General features: G+C 39.2%; 1 protein-coding gene across 2 annotated transcripts in view; it reads left to right on the top strand.

Moving 5' to 3' along the window:
• Nucleotides 1-635: 635 nt before the first annotated feature.
• Nucleotides 636-22,480, top strand: part of LOC148427977 (chemokine-like protein TAFA-1) — a 32,694-nt gene continuing 10,849 nt past the window's right edge. The window contains exons 1-2 of one of the 2 annotated variants that reach the window (XM_088409264.1): nucleotides 636-1,064; nucleotides 2,953-3,097. In XM_088409264.1, the coding sequence (XP_088265390.1) occupies nucleotides 2,956-3,097 (142 nt within the window). In that variant the 5' untranslated portion in view covers nucleotides 636-1,064; nucleotides 2,953-2,955. The remainder of the gene's footprint in view (nucleotides 1,065-2,952; nucleotides 3,098-22,480) is intronic. The other variant, XM_088409263.1, reaches the window with a different exon arrangement.

Below are 22,480 nucleotides of genomic sequence, written 5' to 3'. Positions count from 1 at the left end.
AACAGTGAGGGGGGGGGGGGGGTTCCAGTAAAACTACAGTTTTTGTGAAATGCTTTAATCTATTCACAGGTTTCATATGGCAACAAGGTGATGAATAAAAAAAAATCTTTGAAAATTTTACTCCAGGTGGTCTTTTTTCTTTTTCTTCTTTTTTCTTGTTTTATGATCAGGACCTGGTTGAGCGGAAAAAGAGACGCACAACGTGACTCCAGAAATAACTGCTTGGGAAAGGGTCATTGGGAACTGGCCAATTAAATGTCGGCTGTGTGAATCACTAAACTATGCTCCTACCATAAATAGTTTCTTCTTAAGAGAATACTCTCCCCCACGTTCAGCACGAATATTCTTTTCTAATATTTTCGTATTTCATTCCAATTTTCCTTGAGGGACTTACCATTTTCCAGTGTTGTATTATTATTACTGTATGTGGGGCAGCTGTACGAGCAAGCGGAAGAAGAAAAAATGCTACCCCAGGTAATTCCCTCACTATGTAAATGGTTGTTAATCATGGAGTACACATTTGGTGTGTGCTTGCCAGTCTCCCTCATTTGCATCTATTAAGATGCGCAGTCCCACGCCGTAATATCTCATCCAGAGGCAGTTCTGAATGCTTTAAGGAACATGTAAGTGCCTTAAGAGTTAGCCTGGCTGCACGAGAACATTTGTGTCATGTCGCTGGCTGCGGGGGGAGTCAGTCAGAGCTTCTCACTCTAACTGGGAGGACGCAGACGGAGAGAGGAGAGATTCCACTACACTCGAACAAGGACGCCGCGTGTACCGATACATGCAAATGGGCAGATGAATTCAGGATGAGGCACTCCTGAAGAAGCAGCGGTAGTATTTCAGAGGTGGACTTGAAAGATTGTACATCTCTTTCCTCTCTCTGCTTCGTTCTGAGTCACTGAGCTGTTGCAGCCAAAAGAGTGGAGCAGCGGGAAGGAAGAGAAGAGAGTGGAGTTCTGTCCTCCAGCTGAGTTAGCTGATGGAATCAATATGAGCGGCAGCATGGATGGATTTATGGCACTTTGTTGAAATATTTCTATAATCGTGGAAGGGTTGATCAGGTGAGATGCTCTTTTACTCCTGGCTATAAAGTAGATAGATATAGCAGCTCCTTGGGTAACGATGGCAGGGATAAGGATCAAATTAATTAGATAGAATAAATGTTTTGATGTGCATAAGAAATAAATCATTTATTTTGTTGGATCACCTGTATTCTTCATGGCTCTCAAACACTACCACATTAAGCTTCTGCTCACATTTTATTTCACGACATAAGTTTGAAAGTAAAGGTGACAATAAGCAGAAACTTCCAGGTTTGAGCTCGTGGATGAATTTTAATTCATGATGCCAGTTTGTTAGAGAGGATACAACAATCAGAGCTTGAATGTCACTCGAATGAATTGCTTCTCCCTGCCTAAAGGACCATTGCCACCGTTATATTCTCTTATTTCTTCCCTAAACAATGCAGCGCAGCTGTCTTTGACTCCTATTTCTGCCGTGTCACTGTCACGTAATTCTGACAGACACAAAAAAGCCTCGGCTACCTTCTCCTTGTGAAGTTGTGTCTTTCTCTAAGTTGGAGTTTGGTTTGGAGGCAGGGGCACCACTCAGGACGGGAATCAAATTGTCAGGGGAAATCTCTGCTGCACTGGGGGAAAAAACTCCCTGGGGATCAGTCCACATTTGCCGCCGCATCGCTCTGGAAGACCATACAGTAGGGCAAACTAAGATAAGCCATGAAGAACCAATGTAATGCCGCCCATAGTTATGAAAGCATAAGATGGAGAACAGTCATGAACGAGTTTCTAAAAAGGGACAGGTCTCTAAACTGTTGCCATAATGACCATAGATTTGAGAGATTTTTAACAAGGTGAATACCTACTGTCGTGTCATTTCTAACAACGGTGCTAAGATTCAGAGTGGGCTTGTAAAAACTTCTCAGGCTCCTTTATTTTTCTATGGAAACAAACATTCATTCAAATATTTCTATTTTCTTCAGCCCTAAAGTAGTCAGATAATGGACGGATAGAAGATGATTGTTTTCTTACTCAAACACTAATAAAGAGAGTGTTTTCCTTGGACGTACCTTCAAAAGCTTCTGGCTCTGATTTTACAATTAATTTAATTTATTTAATATAATTATTCTACAGTCAGCATGTAATCTGTCTTTGAACTGTGACTCAAATAAACTTAGTAATCGTTTTCAGAACAGGGACACAATTGTTATTTTTTTGCTTAAATATGACACATTGTTTTATTGGAGGAATAGGGAAAAACATTGAATTTCGAGAAACACACATAAGGAGGAAAGAGGATGGATTCAAACAATGTAATTCTGGTTTCCTTGTATTCTTTAAAAGCTTCACATGCAGAAAACAACGGGCTACGGATTCACTATTTGCTTGCACGGAGCTGCAAAAACAACGAGAAACACTGGATTTTGCATGCCGGGCTAGTGCCCCCACCTGCCTTGCCTCCCTCCCTTACTCAAAAACACTTATTCAATTCTGAGGCTTAATTTGGTGTAAGAATTGGAGAGTAAGTGATAGTCATCAATGTTTTGTCTGTTAAAGGCCAGTAATTCATTCAGTTTAAATGTCACCTTTTTTACGCTTTTGTAAATGTCAACATTGGACCAGATTTTGAGCAAATTCCTGAGGACGGCAACATTCTTATGGTCTCTACGATGTGTTTCCATGTTATTTTACACAATAAATAAATATACCTAATCTCACCTCACTCAGAACTCCAATTATGTTGATCCCTGGTTTAACCAAATGACGCATTCAGCAAAAATAATTACAGAAAGTCCTGCTGCTTTAGAAGCGGTTTCTGAGAAATGTTAAAGGCGCCTGGAGTGCAGCAAAAGCAGGGTAATGTATTTTTGTTCACATGGGAGTGTGTCTATGTATGTCGGCTGATGTCACAGATTGTGAACATGATCCTCAGCAGATGTGTCCCGTCATGTCCTGGCTGCTCTGCTTGTCCCTCTGGGTCAGCGTGACGGTAATTCAACTGTGTCAGGCCACCTTCTACGACACCATACAGCAGCATCATGGGACCAGGCCTGGGCGCACCACCATCCACATGATCGGTGAGCATTTCTCATTACAATTTCAGCAAAGCCTCCGAAGGAACAGAAAATGTCGTTTCACCTGGTTATTGAACAAAGGAGCTGCAGCCTTTGTAACCGGTTTGGCTCCCCACCTTTAATTAAATTGTCACAAGCACGCAGAGAGCGACTTCGATTTCCTCTGAGTTCCTTTCGCTATCTGGATTGGAAATCACATTTTTTAACCTTGCAACAAATCAATGTAGGTAATTTCATGTGTTTTAACACGTCTCAGCACGAAACTAGTCATGCCAAAGCTAGTTGAATCATTTCATAAATACTGTACATGTCTCATGTCTTAATATCCTTTATGATCTGACAACTGAAGAACTGTGAGAAGGGCTGTGATGTCATATATTTTCACAGCAAGAAGTAAAGTCGAAAATGTTTAAATTTAAATTTTCTTAAAATGATACAGTATATACTCTGCCCCCCCCCCCCCCCCCCCCCCCCACACACACACACACACACACACACACACACACCTTCAAAGGGGAAGTCTCTACCACCTATAAAGACCACCGGGTGCCAATTGTCACCAAGGATTTTAGTTAATATCCAAAATCACTTGTGAACGGCTAATTGCGTTTTGTATATTGAACAGAAAAGAAGTTGCACACTCCCTTTATCTTGTTGGGGGAGCATCACACATGCAATTGTGGTCATTATGTGGGGATGGAAGAGCTTGCACAGACCCATCTTTTGAAAACTTCATTCAAGATAAGAAAGGCTGACGTTACAACACAAATTTATCTTGCTGAGAGAACAACACACAAGTTTTTCCCCTGATGGTGAGATTTATTGATAAAAATGGACCCAAAAAAAAATGACCCCCACACATCAGAATTTGCAGCAAACGTTCACCGTGGGTGGACATGTCATCAAATCGTAGATATTGCAGCATATTTCTGAAGCGGGTTTGGGACATTATTCAAATGATCTTTGGGTTTCCCAGTTTTGCTGACCAACAGTTATTTAGTGATGGTACCCTGGTGACTCGGGGCAAGAAGGCCCGGAACTCTTTACATGGTGCAAAGTGGACAAATAAAAAAGTTAAAAAAAGAAAATAAAAAAAAGAAAAACACTCCACTTTTCCTTTTTTGCATTTTTAGTTCTTCAATTCTTATCTTGAATGAAGTTTTCAAAAGAGGGGTCTCTTCCACCCCCTCAAAAACACATCTCAAAAACCCCACACAGGATGTTCAGGTAACGACCACATTTGCATGCGTGATGCTCCCCCAGCAAGATAAAGTTGGTGAGCAACATCTCCTGTCAATTTGCATTACAAAGTTAGCCATTCAAAAGTGATTCAGGATGCGAGCTATAATCCTTGGTGCCATTTGGCACCCCGGTGGTCTTTATAAATAAAAGTGCCAAATGGCACCTCTCTGGTCTTTCTCGTGCTGAACCATGCCCCTCGTCACCACCACCAATAGTCTAAACATAACATTCTGAATAATACTGCATTAGTGGAACATGAGTTTTGCTGAAAGCTCCAGCATTACTTGAAGCCCACAGCAGCTGTGATGTCCTTTTCTGTCACAAGCAGGCGGCATAATAGCCGCTCTCGGAGATGAGCAGGGACAGGTGAGTTTTGTTGCTTAATTCACATTTCACAAATGCAATATTTATCAGAATAGGATGTTTAGACGTGTGGGGGCACATAGAAACTATTACTGCGAAGCAAATGCTTCCTCTTTAGCAAATGTTAATGCCATGATCGCGGTGGCTTGCTTCTGTGCAGTTCTGCTACTACAAGGGTCTTGAGCAACCCTCACATGCTAGGCTATTGTTCATTGTACAATACCATCTTTTAACCCAACATTTTATCTAAAGAATTAAAGTGTGAGATGGGGGGGTGTCATGTGGTCAGCATTGGGCAAGCGCTGGAGATTTAGTTGCTACGGTTACAGTTTTTATGGAAACTATGGCATGAAACTTCGCCTATTCCTCCTGTTTGCTTCACTGAAAAACCTCAATAATTCTAAAAGGCTTTCAAGGTTTTTACAGCATTTTTTTAAGACGATGAGGTCAATCAATAATGATCTTTTATTGTATAATTATCGGTAATTATTAGATTTATGTTGGAACAGAACATGCTGAAATATCTAGAATGAATGTATTTGTTATTGTTTATTTTTAAAGATGAGCTCAATCAATAATGATCTATTATAATAATTATCTCATGTATAAATTTGATTTATGTTGGAATAAATCATGCTGAAATATCTAGAATGAAGTCTTTAAGCGTTAAATCAATGCCCGAAAATGATTTATTTCTTGAATTGTGATTGTTAGGTGTTTGTGAATAATAATTTTCCAATTGTTATTCTTTGTTAAGCTTGAACTTTAATTGAATTCTGTTCGTTGGTGAGGATCCTTCAGATATTCAGTGCATTGTGCAATTTCCTCCTTGAGTCTTCAGCCGATATTCATGCTACATTGCTTCCTCTCAATATGCACAGCAATAGCGACAGCGCACCTTGTGAAATTGAATTGAAAAGAAAATGACCAAACCCCTGTTGTTGAATTTTTGTTTTGGGCAGTTTGGGGTCTGTGTAAATATAGTTGTCACCTGTACACTGGATGGGGAAGAAGATGTCATTACTTACTGCCCTCCTTTTGTTGTGCTTTGTATAGCATGCATTCCATCTCACATATCATAACAAAACATGGAGGACAAAAAGAGCAATTACGTCAAAATAGCAATTTGGATGCGTCTGGGCACCCGCTCCGCTGCTAAATGTGTAAATGCCTTGCCATTCTATTTAGCATGAAGTGGATAAGCGGCTATAGAAAATGGATGGATGGATAGTTCTGGCTCTTGGATAAATGAGATGCCAGTTTATGAGCACAGGATGGGCTGCCCGTCCAGATTGATCCTGACACTGAGACATTTGTTCTGCTCTCTGTGTTGTGCGCCTGTTGGATTGGTGGGACGATTGGGGTTGACGGGTCACCAATTGGTGGCAAGGAGGCCAGTGGATGGAGACCACTGGGCCAATCATTACTGCCGGCCAAAATGCCATAAGTGCACCACGAGCAAAATTACTTGTGGAAATCGAGATTACACAGTATGAGAGATCACTCCCGTACACTCCTCTAGAAATTTAGATCTTTGAGATGTTCAAAAAATGGTGTCAATAACTTTGAGGATAGCCTGTGAATTGATCATTTAGATGCTCTGCAGTGGTGTTGGTCTTTTGACTGGCTTGACAATCAGTGTGGAGACAAACTTGTCAAGTGATACTTCTATATGTGTTTCAAAGTCGTATGGACACTGTGAAGTGATTTTGAAAACGTCTCTTCCCCAGACAAAGAGTGATATCTATGCTGGCTTATTATGCACTCAGACTCAATAAAATGAATTATTTGTGTGTGTGTGTGTGTGTGTGTGTGTGTGTGTGTGTGTATATATATATATATATATATATATATATATATATATATATATATATATATATATATATATATATATATATATATATATATATATATAAAACACTCATATATAACACTCATCGCTTACTAAACATAGGCAGCAGCATGCGTTATTAACATAAATGATAATAAACTATAAATATGAGTTTACGTTGTCATTCACTACGTCACCGTAACGAGCCGAATGATGCACAACGTAAAACAGGAAGAAAACGGAACTGCAACGCGACCCGACAAATTAAAAGCATGCATTTCAAAATAAGATAAAAAAAAGTCACAAACTCTAACGCTTGAAGAATTCTTATCATAGTTATTAACTAATATTACTTTGTTATTTGATTAATACAGTACTGTATAATTTACTTTTTTGCTTTTTTCAATTTTTGTACATTTTTGCACATTTTTTAGATGATTTTTTACTTTGAAATATTTTTTATTTTTCCTGGAAAAAAACGCGAAGTACTGAGACCTCAATATCTGAGACCGCGAAGTAGGAGGGATCACTGTGAACAGAACACTTAACACGCGGTGGCAAGTATATGTGTATCTGAAATGTTTTGACAAAAGCTATCCCATCCATCAAATCTGGCCTGGAGCCACTCACGTCTACGTCATGGTTGTGAGCTGTTGCCAGATCCTTTGCCCTGCTCCACCTCTGCCTCTCTTTTCTTTTCCCTCTCCACTCCGTTCCTCCGTCTGGATTTTTTTTGTTTTTGTTTTTTGCGCTTGCTCGAAAGCCAAAAGCCCACTTACAATAGCACTAATATGCTAAGATGGTGTACTCTATAAAAGTGAATGGGGGAAGTCCCATAGTTCGCAACGGAGAACCGTTCAAACGATTTGATTCGATTGTGAATGCCACATCACTATTATTTGTACAACAGCACAAAATTGGGCACACATGATGTTGTTCTGCTAATTCTTTAGGGTGGGATGTTTGGTTTCTCATTACCTTTGTCTTACGTTGTAATGTATACAAAAAATAAAATAAACAAAGATTAAATTATAAAATTATCAAAGAGCTAATATTGGTAATATTGGACCAATGCAATGGCCCTTATACTTTGCATACCTTGCCTCCAAGTCTTGCATATCAAAAGCCTCTTAATGAAAAGGATGAATTATGGAAAATTTACGAGGGACAAAGTGATGCGACTGAAGTCTATCAGTAATATTAGCAGATTAATATAGTCAAACAACAGCTTCAACGTACACTGTAATACTCTTGTCTAGAATTGAAAAAAGATTAGTCGCAAACGACGCCAAGATTGAGCCAGTACATTATGAGGAGCGACAAAGTGTAGTCATAGACGTCTAAGGTGTCCTTACACTGTAGTGACCTCATTCCCGCCATGTCAGATTCGGTGGATCATGCTATGCACACCTGAATGGCCGTCTCTTGCCATCATGGTGTTAAAAGAGTTAAGATATTCAGAGCAAAAAAAAAAAAAAAAGGGGGGGGGGGGGATGAGTACATGCAAAAATAACTCACTCATAAGTACATATACGTAAACATTCATTCAGACAAAAGCCATTCACCCTTTAACACAGTGTGATATTATTCCGCCCTATGTTCACTCCTATAAGATATTGTGAAAGTGTTAATCAACTTGATTCTCCGGTGACTCGAAAAACAAAAAAGGAAATCAAAATTTTCACAAACCTTTAAGGGTTAAGGCTGTTGCTATTGTTCTGAGGTTCTCCTTCATGTACAAGTGTCTACGTTTTTTTTTCTGTGGACCATAATCATGCTCGTAACTTAAAGGACGCATATGTCAGATCATCTTTTGCCACTAAAATACTTGGAAATGCCATTCCACTGCCCCTCCTCCCACAAAAATGATCGCAATGTGTATTTTATAAAGAAAAACTTGTACTCCATAATATTTGACATTAAAAAAAAAAAAAACACATTATTTAAATTTGTGAAGTGTAGTGACAGTGAACTCAGCTTGACTCGTTTCAAAAACCGAAACAAGCAACATTTTGATGTACAGTGAACAATTCTTCAAAATGAGGCTTCTTATTGCCACTCCCAAATGAAGTTACTGCCAAACGTAAAACTGAGAATCAATTACCTGTTGTGTATTTAACAAAATCTTTGGCATGGATTAGTCTTTTCAGGCTAATGCTGAAAAACAAAAGCAAAAACAAAAAAATGTTGCTGTTAAATAGTTTGAACACTTTAATTATTTACGTTCTGTTTCATCATGCCATTATTGTTATAAGTAAGATATATTATAAAATGATCTTTCACATATAAAAAAAACACATTACAAACAAACGTCACGGTTAAAAATGCTAAGCAGGTATAAAACAACAAGTATTATCTAACGCAAGCTGCACTAATTTTTTTTTAGTTCTGTTTCCATCCATATTCTCATCTCTCTGCTTCCGTTGACTATAATACGGAATCGACCAGTGGCTGACTGTACCCCTTGAATTGACCCATTATAGTTCAGTTCTTTCAAAATAAGAAGCCTGCCAGTATCCTGCATTGTGAAATTCATTCAATAGAGTCACACAACCGAATGCGGTACAATGGCTAATTAGAGCAAGCGGAGGGCTTTAAGTCACCTCCCTCTCCTGTTGCCCATAGTACTTTTTAAACACCGTTAGAAATCCGAAGTTCTTGATATCTGAATAATGGCAAGCACTTTAATGCAACTCACCTTTTCGACCTAACAAGTTTCCAAACCATCAATAAGTTCCGCATCGACAAACGTTAAGCAAAAGTATTCCTGTAAAATAGTTAGTCCACACCAAGCCTTACTTCCATAGATCCACGTTATTTGCTGTTGAAAAGTCAAAAAATATCCCATCTGATATATGTTTCTACAGACATTTTCAATTGTAGCTCATTAGCGTACAAGAAGAAGATGAAGTAGAAGACAACGGCGACAAAAAAAGTGTTTACCCACACATTTACATTGTTGGCTCGTTAGCATGCAAGCATTAGCCAACTTGTATACTAAATGTACCCCTGATGAGATGGACCCGTAGTCGCCAACAGATCTGATGCATGGCCACAACTTCTAATCTGTTTGCAGTTGCAAATATAATCAAACATTATGAAAGCAGAGATGCTGTGTGTTCTAATTGTAGACATTGGCGGAGTGTCAGGGGATTATTTGCGTTTTTGTTTTTTCGCATGTAAGCGGTGGCATCAATATAAATAACATTTTGGTGTTGTAAATAATACATTTTGTACCGTTTTTACCATGTTTTAGCAGTGTTTCTTGCGTCATTGGGTTATCTATTCTTTGTCTGCTTCTTCCATTCTGCTTTTTTTGCCATTATTCGATTTTCTTATAAATGATTGTGGAAATACTGATGTGATCCACCTGGATGAGGAAACTCCCATGGAAATTTGCCAGAGAATTCAGAGGTGACCGGTGTGAAAGCTTTATAGAGACCACCCACATAGGCATTCTTATGGTTTACTTAAGGCCAGTGGTAACTGACGACTGTCAGTCCAGCAAAAAAAAAAAAAAAAAAAAAAAGAAGTAAGAAGCCCACCTCTGTCATTAGTGACGGGTTATTATTTCTAGATGGGCAATGGCATGGGAATCTCTCCTTACATTAGATTTAATGGAGATTTTGTTTTCCTTTGTCTTGTATGCTCAAAGAAAGGAAGCTGCCGGCTGCTCACAGTCACATGAAAAATGGATATTCGGCTGTCACAAACAAAGGTTATATCCTACTTGCGCTGTTTTAGACACTGACAATTTAATAGCCTTATATAATGCGTCCTGGAGGCACATTAGTTTGACACACATCACCCCCTCTCCCCAGCCCTCCTCTCATCCGTACGTTCTCTTTTGTCAATGCCGCTTCCGTGGTGCCGATGGGAAGTGTCGTGCCTCCTCAGCTGGAGGCCGTGCCACATCTGCGGCGACGCATATCCGCTTTGTTTGTCCGTCGCTGCGCATGACACTGATGTGAGGCCGCTGACTCTTTCGTAGCTCGCAAGAAAGTTGTAATATTGCTTTTTCGAAATGGATTTTCTTGACTTAAACCCTGCTTTCGGGAGGGGCGAGGATGCTTCCGCAGGCGCGGTGTTATAAACAGTAGGCCGGCTTTTCTTGTTATTAGATCATTTCCGACAGATCTATATCTGTTTACCCCCGATGAAAAATGCTTCCTCATCCTCATCAAATAAAAGAATCTAAGGACTATCAGTGTCCTAGTTATTATTGTATGCACATAGTTACAAATAGCTTTGGCATATTTCAGTATTTGCCATTTATTTGTCTTTGAATTCGTCAATGAATAATTGATAAGAGTGGGCTCCTCTAAGCTTGTGCATATTTGTTTAAACAGCATGTTTAATTGAAGTTTTTCAGCCGATGTGTAGGGACTAACGCTTCTTTGCAAAATGAATTTCACTTGCCCACAGCTTAATTAATTAGCCAGCTTCTTTGCCAAACGGTGCCTGCCCTGCACAAAATGAGCAAGTATTAAACAAGGTTCATAACTTCATACATAATTTGTTTTTCTCCTTGTCAAAAACACTAGTTCGTTGGTGAGTTTCAATGCATTTTTTTCGAGGGTGACAAGCTTGACGACCTTCAGTTGTGGTCTCTTTTAAAAACGAAAAGACAAAAATAGGGTTTGCTGTTTACTGTACTGTAGGTACGGATGAACAATAATGAAAAACCTAGATAACACTGTGATTTTTGACTAATGACGTACTGGGCCACAAATATTGGCCCCCTTGAACTAGAAACCATTGGCAGGGGGTGGAGTCATCCTTTTCCCCCAAATTCTCAATGGCCAGGTAGGAGAGCAATTGACCATTAGCCCAGGGATTTTCTTTTCTTTTTTTTTCTTTTTGTAAGAGCACAATGGCCCCCAATACCACCACCTAGGCGCAGTCTGGAGCCCTGAATAACCAACTCCAATTTTGTATCAGGGCTAGAAGAATGAACATTTGTCAGGAGAAAGAAGAAAGTTGTGGCTTTCACGAATCTGTTGACCTGGTATTACTCTGGGTAGATGCAGACAAAAGCCATGTTGGATTTTTGAACAAATCCCTATATTGGGATCAAAGAGAGGACTATCTCGACAGTGTGTGTCTTGGCTACAGTACTTGACTCGGCTCTATAGACAGAATCTTTGTAAGATATACGTATGTATGTAAAATGGTAGCTGCGGGAGTTCATTGCTTCCAGTACTTACAATCATAACCGTATTTTTTTTTTTTTACGGTCTACTTCAATGATTATTTATTTTGAACTTGTACTTGAGTGACCTTTGTTGCAAAATTGCTCTGTGAACATTTAGCAGACATACTCATGACAAAGACAGTAGCAGTAAGTGCAACATTTAGCGTATAACATGAGGCGACCTGTTATGTGTCATCTGTGTGACCTCTGAGGCAGCCGTGTCCTCCACTGTGTTTGAGTAAGACGACTCGTCGTAAGTCGCTTCAGGCGCACTGTCATATTCAGACTTTCCACCATCAAAACCTTCTCAGATCAAATGGTTTCTCAACTATGGAGTGTAAATCAAACATCAACGTCTTTAGTTAGGCAGTGAGCAAAAATACACAAGCTTCTTCTCGCGTACTGTATGCCTACTTTCATTAATTGTATCTTATGTTCAGATTGTGAAGGGGAAAAAAATAAGGCATATCACAGTTCTGCCGTTAACTGTAAGCTTTATACAATCAGGATTTCGAAGTCATCACCAATCAATAGTTTGGAAGAGCCGATAACCGACCACTGGCCTGATCAGAAGATGGGACCAATCTATCCAATCTTTTTAATAAATGTATTTAAAATACAGTCTATTGGCAGAATTCACTTAGGATTAAAACTGTCTGACCCCACGAATCAGCAAAATTAAGTAAACTGACAGATATTTGATCACAAATAGTATCATCGTGTTTGGGCGGGAGTGTTTAGCAATGCTCACAAGCATATACTCTTTATCCTGTGGGAGAGAGGACCAATCTTACTAGTTTTGCCATTTTCTAATTCACTCGTGAAATTAGAAATCACTATTTTAATATTACTATTCCATCCTCAGTGGCCAAGGTGTCCACAATTGAAAGAGCTTAAGGGTTGGAAAGGATTATTGTCACTTCCATTCATTTCAATGAAGAAAAATATGCACGGTGGCCCTGTAGTGAAAATCAAACACACACAAAAAGTTCATCATAAACAAAAAACAAAAAAACACCTTACAAGGGAAAAGCAAGCAAGAAAAAAAAGAGCCAACAAGAGCATGCAAGAAGCACACAAGAAGAAAAAACACGCAAGAAATAAAAGCACACAAGAAAAAAGGAGCACACTAACTTTTCCAGAGATCAATCCTGAGACAAGGTGTTTTTGTTTTGTTTTTTTCGTTTTGAAAATGAGCACAACTAGCGAGTGAAACGTTGTTGCGGCTATCAAAGAGTCGCCGCTAGGTCAAATAGTTTCCTGGGAGCAATTCAAAACAAATTAAACACCATTTTAATGTGTGTGGTTATTGTCAGAGGTGGGGGCGCCGTCATTGCTGACGAACTGTCCGGTCAGGTATCGGGAATGCCCAAAAATAATGGCGAATTAAAAATGGCGGGAGTATACATTTTTAAGTCTGTCAGTCCATCACACCCTTTTTTGCATATTTAATTATAATGTAATTGTCTTGCACGATTATCTACTACAGTATGATGCTGCATTTATAAGTACAAACAGCAATCAGCCTTCAGTCAATATGACAAAAGGTAGTTTACAGTATCACCAAAAGGTGGAGGAACACAGTGGAGAAAGAGTACGTACATAAGCAGAGCAACACCTTTTGAACAACAGACTACAAGAAAAGTGTTTAAGTTTAAGCGTTTTTTTCCTGTGCTTACAATTTCATGCAGGCAATCAGTTGAGAAGCATCCACTTTGTTCCACGTATTTATTAATGAACAGAACAGTTAGGCCATAACTTATTGGTGAACAGGATAGTAAGGGCATAGAAGAAAGTCTGCATACTACTGCTCTTATGCCTAACTGTTATTGATGAACAGAACATCTAACTCAGGCATGTCCAAACCCCTTCCTCGAGGTGGCCCTCGATAGGTGGCCCTCGAGGACCGGGTTTGGACATGCCTGATCTAACTGTTCTGAAACTGTTAAAACAAACAACAACAAAAAAACGTTTCATCATGTTTGTTTGTTTTTTCTTTTGCTTTCCTCTATTTATTTTAACCATTGTGCTCTCCCCTTCTGTTTTCTGCTATGGATGGCAGTACAAGCCAAGTAATGAACTATTTTGTATGTTTGCCATACAGAATAGAGGGAAGAAATGCACTACTTTTTGCCTGACAGGTATAAAACATACTCTGTGCGGTATTAGCGGCTATTGTTTTTGTTTCTCGGCTGCCGGCACTTTTCTAAATGTGTCATAGCACTTTAGCCGATTGGCTGCCTTCTTACTCCAGGGCTCTGTTTGCATGTGCAAAGCAAAGCAAACTATTAGCGATACTATTATTTTGTCTGCGTATAAGCTCAATGAGTGGTTTTCTTATATTGCACCATTGTTTGAGGAAGCCCGCGGAACATGGGGAGCTGAGAATGAATCAGTGGCTTTTAAAGAGAGTTAACAGCAAAGCATTAATTTTTTATATTAATTTGTCTGTAATGGCGACTGTAAGAAGTAATTAGTATTAAACTTTAATTAGTCTGAATTGTGTTAGACAGGGACAGGAAGTTCCATAGCACAATCTTGTGCATTAGCTACCGGTAGCTGCATTTGTGGTCACTCAATAGAAGCTGCTGACTTACACGAAAGACTAAATGAATCAATGTCTGCTTTGTTACCTACAGTGGATATACAAAGTCTACGCACTGTTGTTTAAATGGGCGTACATTTTTTATGTCCTCCGTAAATACAACATTTGCATAAAGGATGAAAAAATCTGCCACAGTAAAGTAATTGCTGCCAGTGGTTCAACATGCAGCACCTGTGTGGGTTTATGTTCCTATTTAATTCAACAATTCTGCTGTTGGAACAAAAGCTACTGTTAAATTAATGATAGCGCTGTGTTCCCGCTGTTTCTAAATATTCTATCATTGCACTTTTGACCTTCTTGCCTTGCACGCCTAGGATTTTCCAGGCAAATGATCAAGAAGATATGCCCCCCCTGCAAGGTGAAAAAAGAGACTTTATTTGGATGTGCAATGTTTTTGGCTGTTTTAACATGTGTGGCAACACTGCACTTTGAGACAAACAATGCTTGGGTTACGTCACTGTCAGGCCATTTGCAATTCATTGAGTGGAGAGAAGATTGGAGGGGAAATGTTCCTGATTTTTGTCATTTTGAAAACTTTGCTTTCTGTCTGGATCCGCGCAAAGATTGTCTGCTCATGTGACTGCGTGGCTTTGCTTGATTGAAACACATTAGTAAGGTCCCCGGACATTCCTCCTATGAACCCGCAATGTTTTGGGTGAAAGAAAAAACACCATTTTCAGGCTAAAAATGCATTGTAATGCATACCGTTACTCTCATTTGTAACAAGTATACAGTATTACCATTCTTTTGGGGTGTGATATATTACACTACCGCGTTACAGCAAATAGCAATGCATTACAGTAATTAGAACCATTTTATAGTTTATTCGTCCATACACTGATCACGACAAAAAGACCCAATTCCACTGAAACAGTCAAACAACCAAAGCTAATGACTACATGATAGCCCACGCAGTAATCCACTAACTGGATAGTCATATTCGGTCTTGCTAATGTTTTGTGTCGTTATTGACCATGTTAGTTTTCCTTTGAGTTCTATCAGTTGTTCCTAGGTGACGCAGGGAAGAGTTGAGGACGGAGGTGCACACCTGGGGGCAATTGCAATCAACTCTGAGTTTTAAAGCTTAGCAGCAGACCATTAGGTCTCTTTGCAGAGTCAAATCTCTTAACCTTTAAGCCACCTTTCCCTAACCTTTGTTGAATTGCCTTATTCGATGAAGGAAAGATGAAGGGAGTTTCTTTTTCGACACAGGAAAGGACAGCGCTGGTGTAAAGAAATTTGACTGCACTTTTTATAAATTCCGCCACGGTGACAACTGCAGACCTAAACATCCAGCTTGCATGCTTGTTTTTTTTTGTTTTTTTTTCTATTAATAAGGGAAAAAAAAAAAAAAAAACGATAGTGGTCATTTTATGTTTCTGTGGCTCATGAGGACCCTGTGTCAAATGTACACTCACGCAGTGTGAGATGAAATTTGCTCGCACTCTCTCCTTTCCAAATGATCTCAAGATTATTATAACAATGTCCAAACTCTGGTCTTCAAACTGATCTTTTCCAAATGTGATAATTTATGATGAATGAAGACATTGCCTGGGGGACTTATAATGCTGTCAAACCTCACAGCAAAATCTGAAGCGTTTCCTAAAGCAGTCCTGTGGTACCATAGCCAGTCCATCTTGGGACGACGTTCTTTTCACTTTGGATATTTTCTAGCCTAATTTTTGGTCATTGTCTTATTTTACTTTGTTACTTATACAGTACTACTAATTGTTTTTGTTGTTGTAATTGTTAATGACTCTGTTCTCTTCGCATTTTGTGAAATACTTTTCGTTCAACACGTACACATTTTTTTCTGTGTGACTGCTACTCACCAACAGGATTGTCATAAACTAACTGAGCTGATGAATGACTTTTAGTTCAAAATAACAATTCACAAATAAGAATTTAATTACCCACGTCTAAAAGTTTAAATAACCAAAAGCCTTTACCGTTGGTTACAGGATTTAATGATTAAAGCCCTTTGTTGCTCTGTCTGCCAACACAGTTAAGTGGGCTTTATGTCAATTTGATCGAGTTAACTGTAAACGTAATATGAATACGAATATGAATATTTGCTGTTTTTTGCTAAGTCGGTGATGAACTATAATGTCATATAATAATATAACGATGATAATAATATCATGCCTTCTACTGATATTTTACTTGTGCAGTATGGGGCAAGGCAAAGCTTGTTAAACCATTAAAAAAAGCTTAATTTTATATATTATATACATATTTTATAGTAATACCTGCTGACAAGTGCTGGCACCCTGGTGCTGACTGATAGTCAGGCAGCAGCAGCCTGGCATATTTAAATTGAGCAACAGTTTGTGGCAGAACTACAAAGGCAGTCAAGCCAGGTGCTATGGCGCAACACGCTGCCAGGATCAACTTCAAAACAAAAGCGTACCGAGGAATTCATGTCCACTGGTAAGGTTTACTTCTAAGTTGGCCTTCTCATAGTTTTTTAACATCCTGGACCTGTACCTTACATATGCAGCAATCCATTGCACGAAAAAACATTTCTTTTGAGCCAATTAAGGTTCTTCTCTACTACTTTCAGTCCTATTCAAATCAAAATAGTTTTAATACTTCAGTCTTAGATCAATCACCTAAAACAGTCATGACTTTCCAGGTACAGAATGTCAAAATGTAGCCAGTAAGCATTGTGGATGTCAGATTTGTTCAAATTAGGTAATAAATAAATGCTTCAAATGTTTGAGTTTGGCTCAGTTGTGTAATATGTGTCATTTAGATAATGTCACATCCGATTTATTCAGGTAGGACTTTATAAAGAATTGACCATTTAACATGCTTTACACGGACTAGGTGCCATTGAATTATAACAACCATTGTGAATTTAAAATATATGGTAGAGAAATGACAACAACAACACCATATAGTGGATCATACTCAATTCATAAAAAAAAAAAAATAATAATAATAATAAAGTGGGGCTGTGTTGAAAATCCTTTTAAACAAGACTTCAAGACTGTTTTTTGACTTTATTGGGTTGCAAACAGTACTAGAGCAAGACTAATGGCATCATTACATTTTTTTTTCTTTCTGTGAGAATGCAAGTCTCTGCTTTGCTCGGGTTATCATGGAGCTTTTCACTTTGACATGTTATTTAGACAATTGTTTTTCCCTGGCAACACACTGATGCAGGTGATAGAAGAGAGGGCTTTCAATAACAATTTGATGAACATCCGCATTGGTAGGGCACTGCACTGTGTTGCTGTGGAAATTTTGCATTGTCTCACTAGCCTTTATTTCTTTTTCATTTTATTCTTGTGCATCTTTTTTTGGGAACCTTGAGTTTGAAATAAACAATTGGACACATTCAAATGATATTGACTAGTGAAGTCTTCCCAAACCTGTGACAAATTTGAGATGAACAATTTAAAAACAAAAATTGTTCAAGACCAAATAAAAAACCGATGCAGGCATATTTTTGTTTTCATTCCGTACTGTCACACCAAAGAAAGCATGGTTAAATGTTTTTCAGAGTCTACAGCAGCATTTTAACAGCTTTTTACAAGTTGCCTTCCTGTGCACACACACCAAAGGTCATTGTGTCATAGTATTTTGCATTATTATACAGCTTACATGACATAACATAACATGACTGGCACTAAGCACAGACAGTGAAAAGCAGCAGTCCCACCAGGCCAGCCAGCAGCTTGTCGCTAAAGGCTCCACGTCTATCGCTGCTTTCTTTTCTTCCCTTTGAATGTCGCTCTTTCATCAGAGCTAGCCATCAGAAAATATGAAATGGTGGTTGTGGATGTGTCTCGGATGGGGAAAGAGATTTTGATGGAAGGACGGGTGCGACTTGACATTTAGAAGGGAGCGACTTAGTGGTGACAGAGGACATGTTGATGCCGTTAAATGTTTTTTTTTTGGATTGTTTTTTTCCCGAGAGGTGGCCATTTGAAGAGGACAATGTTGAGTGTGTGTGTCTTTGTTTATATGCGTTAAATACATGTGAAAAGGTGCGGTTTGTTGCAGCAAGCTATACGCTATAGCCACAAATGTCCTCACGCCCAGGGAGAGGCATAGCTGTGCTCAGTGCCTTTTGATTAGGCTCAGTCGTGTGAAACAATTGGCGAGTGGGCTCAATCGTTGCTCGTTTAAATGCCTGACAAACACTGGCCTCATTATGATTTTAAAAATCCTTAGTTTAGGTCTCTTTCCCATGGCTGACATGCCATAAAATCCATGAGTTTGTGCCTCAGTGTGGTTTTGTCAGAAATTGCAAAATTGTCTTCGCTGGTAACTTGTTCTGACATTTCTATCTCTGTCCTATGCCTCATTTCGACATGTTCCTAATCTGAAATTCTTCTCGAGCCGTCGCTTCAACTTCACTTGTCAGATATACTCTAACTCTTTCGTCTAATTGTTTACTCCAACATGAGTGCGGTCCAATTTTTTTTGTCTTCAGTTTCAAAACAAATTTGTCTCTGAGTTTATCGAGCAATGTGTCATTCCTCTTACACTCCGGAACAACAAAAGCACTACAGGGATTTATGTTTACACCAAAAACGGAGAAAATCATTTGACAACACGCAGTCACATATTTTGCTCCTCCATCTGCATTAATTTGACTTTCTTCCGGCAGAGACAGAGCTCCAGTCGCCTGCTGGCTTGTGAAGAAAATGGAGTCTATTATGGGTCACCTTGGATGCATTTCTCATTAAAAGGTGACAGGCATGTTGCTCAGAAACACGGGCCGCTGTGTTTTAGAGATCAGAACCCGCTGTCTCTTTTAAATGACTTTCAAACTGAAAATAATTAATTGCGGGGTCACACAGGCCTTGACTTTGTCTGAACTCGCAGGCAAGGAACGCTCGTTGGCAGTCATTCAGACGCCACTCGAGTCATGACAGGGCCGTCCTGCCACATTTCCATCGCGTCCATGTAAATATAATGAAATACCATCAGCAGTTGTAAGACAGGAAATCATTTTTCAAAAAAGGCTTCAAGCTGTCGTCCCTTCTATTATCGTCACTTCTATTTTTCAAACTAAACATAAAACAAACAAAAAAAACAACAAAAAAACAAAATTTCACCTTGTTTGGACAAGCCGCCTAGCTTTGTTTGATACTTCAGTTTTATGCTAATGAAAAATGCTTTAAGAACACGAGCGAACTAACAAATGGTATAGGCATTTTGGTGTTATAATGCTTTAAGCAACAGATACCAGAATTTGAAAAATGACTAATGTTGACAAATATTACTCTACCTTACTGAGGATTTGTAAATAATTTTCTTTCTGATTCAAGATTTCAGAGTTTTATTGTCATATGCATAGTAATGCTACACAATGAAATTCTTACGCTGTTCACTTCCCCGAGCATATTGTTCAAGGGGGCTAATTGGAACACACTCCACACAAACTGTCAAGACACTGTTACATCTTGATCTGCGGCCGTACCAAAACCGCCACTTTGGGATGAATTTAAACACATCAAAGGACAAGAATTATGTCTGACATGAATCAAGATGTCATGATAAGCCTGGAAATATTTCAAGTCCCCCCAGCCCTATTATTGTTTCACTTAGGTGAACTATGTAATGTGACTGGACCACCCAAAGCAATTTATAAATCACAAAAAACATTGAAACTTGGAAGTCATGTCCCTATCACAAGAGGTAATGAATTCTTTGAAGTGAAAGTGTGCAAATTATATTTTTCTGATGTTTGAAATATCTGCTCTCTGCTCTGAAATAAAGCAGAGACATCTGCAGTGAGGATGATAAGATGAATTGCATCAGTTGCTTAAGCATCAAAGCTGATATTTGACCTTGGTAACAGCAGATGAGAAACATCTTGCTACAAAGACTTGTCCTAGGACATATATACACAAATATATATATATATATATATATATATATATATATATAGATAGATAGATAGATAGATAGATAGATAGATAGATAGATAGATAGATAGATAGATAGATAGATAGATAGATAGATAGATAGATAGATAGATTGCGAGATGAATCTGTTCCAAGTAAGGGTAGCCTAGGCTGGGCTAGCTTCATATTTCTTGCTTATCTCCAGCTTCGTATTCCATATAAATCATCTTCCTACTTCTCTCTTTAACAACACTAGAAATCTTGGGACCCATGGCTAACCCATTCAAGTTTGAATTTGGCAGTAAAATGCACTATAAGTCACTGTTTAATTCTAGTCTGTAAAACAATGCTCAAGATGATGCCTTTAAATTCATAATATTTCAGACCATGGCTAGTAATCAATCGGAAGTTTGTCTTTGCCAGTGGTTTATAATCATCCCCGACTAGCCAGGAAACCTCTCCTGATTTGTCTAAATGAATTATACATCCATGAAGATTAAAGATGTTCGATCTCACTTTTTTCATACTGATACTGAGTACTTAATTCTTGAGTGGTTGTCGAAACCAATGCCAAATACCAATACAGTGAACCCTCGCTACTTTGCGGTTCCACTATCGCGGATTCACCACATCACAGATTTTTGTTCCATTACATCGTGGATGTTTTTTTCCAAGACGCAGATTCATGTTTTAAAGATTTTTTTTTTTCATTACGTATTGAACTTTTGCAATAGCTCCAAAGCGTGCTGCTCCCGTGAGGGCTTGTATTGAGCCTAAACGGCATGAAAAAATGAGGACAATTTTTGAGAAGGTGATACTTCTCAAAGGGAAAAGTTACGCGGCCGTGGCCCGCCATTTGGGAGTGAACGAATCCACCGTTCGCTACATTGAGAACGAGGCGAACATTCGACGACAGCTGCCATCACCTTAGGCAATTCGGCAAAGCCAGTTGTTACGGGTCGTCATAAAATGAACGTCCGTATGGAAGCTGCTTTAGCAGTCTGGGTTGCAGACTGCCGACGGAAGAAGCCCTTTCTTTTGAAGTCTCGTGCAGCTACGGTCATATTAGTAGCGGCCCGGACAACGAATTAAAATCTAATCTGTACATGATCAAAAATTATTACAATGGAGAGTTTGCACTTGCAATACTATTTTATTATAAGAGAAATCTAGGCAAGGTTTCCAAGGGTCTGGTGAATGTCACCGTTGCTCCTCTTGTCTCTGCCTCCTCTGCCTGTATGTTGACACCAACAGCGCCAGGGTGCGCTTCATGAGCTATACGGCGCGTGCCTGTGGAGTTTTGATCTACTCCTGCCCAACAGGAACGTTCTTGTCGGTCATAAAGTCAATCCACAGCAAAACGCACGCCAAGATTTATTTTATAATAAAATGAATTTGAAGAGTAAACTCTCCATTGTTATAATCTTTGATTATGTACAGATTAGACTTTAATACAACGTTGGGGCCGCTGCTAATATGACCGTAGCTGCGCGTGAGACTTTAAAGGAAAAGGGGAACAGTTGTGTTGTAAATTTCTCATTGCCACAGGGTTGATGTACGTACATGAGGGTGCACTGCATCCGTGCGTGTGTAAGCAGGGGTAGGTCCTTTGTGATCTCTGGTTGGACCGGGCATGTCACGGGACAGCTAAACCGGATGCTACGACGTTGAGTGGGGGGCTTGTTTACATTGTCTTGGCGGGCGATGACGACGCGAGCATTAATAGAAATAGGGTTGGGAAGGCCGGAGCCAGGTGGATTTGAACTCGAGTCCCTGAACTGTGAGGCGCACGTGCTAACAACTGCCCACCTCGATTTGTCTTTTTGTTGTTGTTTTTTTTTTTCACAAAAATATTGTTTCCAACTCTCTTTGGTGTCAGATCTAGAAGACGTGTAAACTTTTTACCTGACATGGACTTTACGTTTCGTTTCTTCTGTCAATTGACAGTGCCTTTTCATCTATTGAGCACACCGTTACGATCGTCACGTTGCAATTGTTTTTACAGGGCATATTAATATACAGTTTCTTCATCAGACTTTATATCAAAACGAGACAGGAAATTGACTGCAACCAGATGCGTTTCATTTCCCACCACTAGACTATATTGCAGAATATACTGTAAGAAATGAAACGGATGTCCAATCAGGCTCGAAATGCAGGAGTACATTTGCAACGCATGACTCTTTCAGAGCTGAAAAATTGAGAGGAAATCGCAGAATGTATGCGGCAGCCTTGTTACCTGCCTGTTTCTCGACTCAGCGTAATGAAGATGGCTGCACCAGAAAAG

Source organism: Hippichthys cyanospilos, chromosome 2 (assembly GCF_059441005.1).
Source record: "Hippichthys cyanospilos isolate Australia breed blue-spotted pipefish chromosome 2, RoL_Hcya_1.0, whole genome shotgun sequence".
Lineage (NCBI taxonomy): Eukaryota > Metazoa > Chordata > Actinopteri > Syngnathiformes > Syngnathidae > Hippichthys > Hippichthys cyanospilos.
This window is presented reverse-complemented; position numbering and strand designations above follow the sequence as displayed.